The sequence below is a fragment of the Sinocyclocheilus grahami genome, unplaced genomic scaffold (assembly GCF_001515645.1).
Source record: "Sinocyclocheilus grahami isolate Dianchi unplaced genomic scaffold, SAMN03320097.WGS_v1.1 scaffold11484.1, whole genome shotgun sequence".
Lineage (NCBI taxonomy): Eukaryota > Metazoa > Chordata > Actinopteri > Cypriniformes > Cyprinidae > Sinocyclocheilus > Sinocyclocheilus grahami.
The window spans coordinates 1-1,024 of record NW_015513861.1 but is presented as its reverse complement, the minus strand read 5'-3'; the positions used below and the strand labels follow the sequence as shown (position 1 = coordinate 1,024).

Genomic DNA, 1,024 nt, shown 5'->3' with positions numbered 1-1,024 from the left:
ACAAAACATTATAATAAAAAAACATTTCAAACTGAAGATACTTTGGGAGTCTGGAAGGGTCCACGTGGTGCAAATTCACAATAAAATGGAAAGTTCATGAAGGAGCTGGTCTGCGGTGGGTCGGGTGCTGGGGTCGCCGTCCCAACACAGACTGATCAGCTTTTGACACTTTTGTCCAAGAGAAGACTGGATAAAAACATCCCTAGTGATGGAAGGGCGCAGGTTATACGCCACGACGGCGTACAGTATATACTGTCGGTCCCCCTCATACGGCGGCTCTCGGGCGAGGAGCTGCCACATCGTGATGCCAAACGAATAAACGTCGGCGCGCGGAGAGACCTCCTCTCCCTTTAGCAGCTCAGGCGCGCGGTGCGTGAACGTGCCACCGATTTCACTCAGGTGCGTCACGGTGTCGCTTTTACTCGATAGTTTGAAAGAGCACCCAAAATCTGCCAGCTTACAAACACCCTGTTCTGATACCAAAACATTGGCAGGTTTTAAATCCAAGTGGACTATGCCGTGCGCATGCAAATGCTGGAGCGCACGCGCAATGTCCATTGAATATCTCACGCATTTGTCCATAGGCAACAGGCCTGCGAGTCCGTAAATGACCTGCTGTAGGTTTAGGGCGCCGGCGAAGTCCATTACAATCGTCCCGATGTTGTCTTTGGTGCTGAGGTGCGCAGGGATGCACGTGGTGGCTGCGATCACGCGCACGATGTTTTGATGGTGCAGGTGCGCTGCATTGAGTTCCGCCCAGAAACTTTGCCTCGAAGCCAGTTTGTTTTTCACACATCTCACTTTCTTCACAGCAACAGTCTCGTCAAAGTATGTGCCTTTGAACACCAGACCGAATCCACCGCTGCCGATGGGCTCCAGAGCCTGCAGCTCTCGCCAGTGGATCACAGAGGACCAAAGTCTGTGCGCGATTTTACCGTGAAACGCGTTAGTGGGCACACGCAGTGTAGATCCGCTCGCTGTTTTGGATAGTGGGCTGCTGCACGCGCCAAACTCCAGCCCAAAA

The 1,024-nt window shown here is 52.4% G+C and overlaps 1 protein-coding gene across 1 annotated transcript; it reads right to left on the bottom strand.

Annotated features, from left to right (window-relative positions):
* Nucleotides 1-1,020, bottom strand: LOC107578683 (MOS proto-oncogene, serine/threonine kinase; the record flags this gene model as incomplete). The annotated part of the gene is made up of 1 exon (XM_016264613.1): nucleotides 1-1,020. A coding segment is annotated over one exon (945 nt), but the record flags the coding sequence as incomplete, so codon positions are not given.
* Nucleotides 1,021-1,024: the final 4 nt, after the last annotated feature.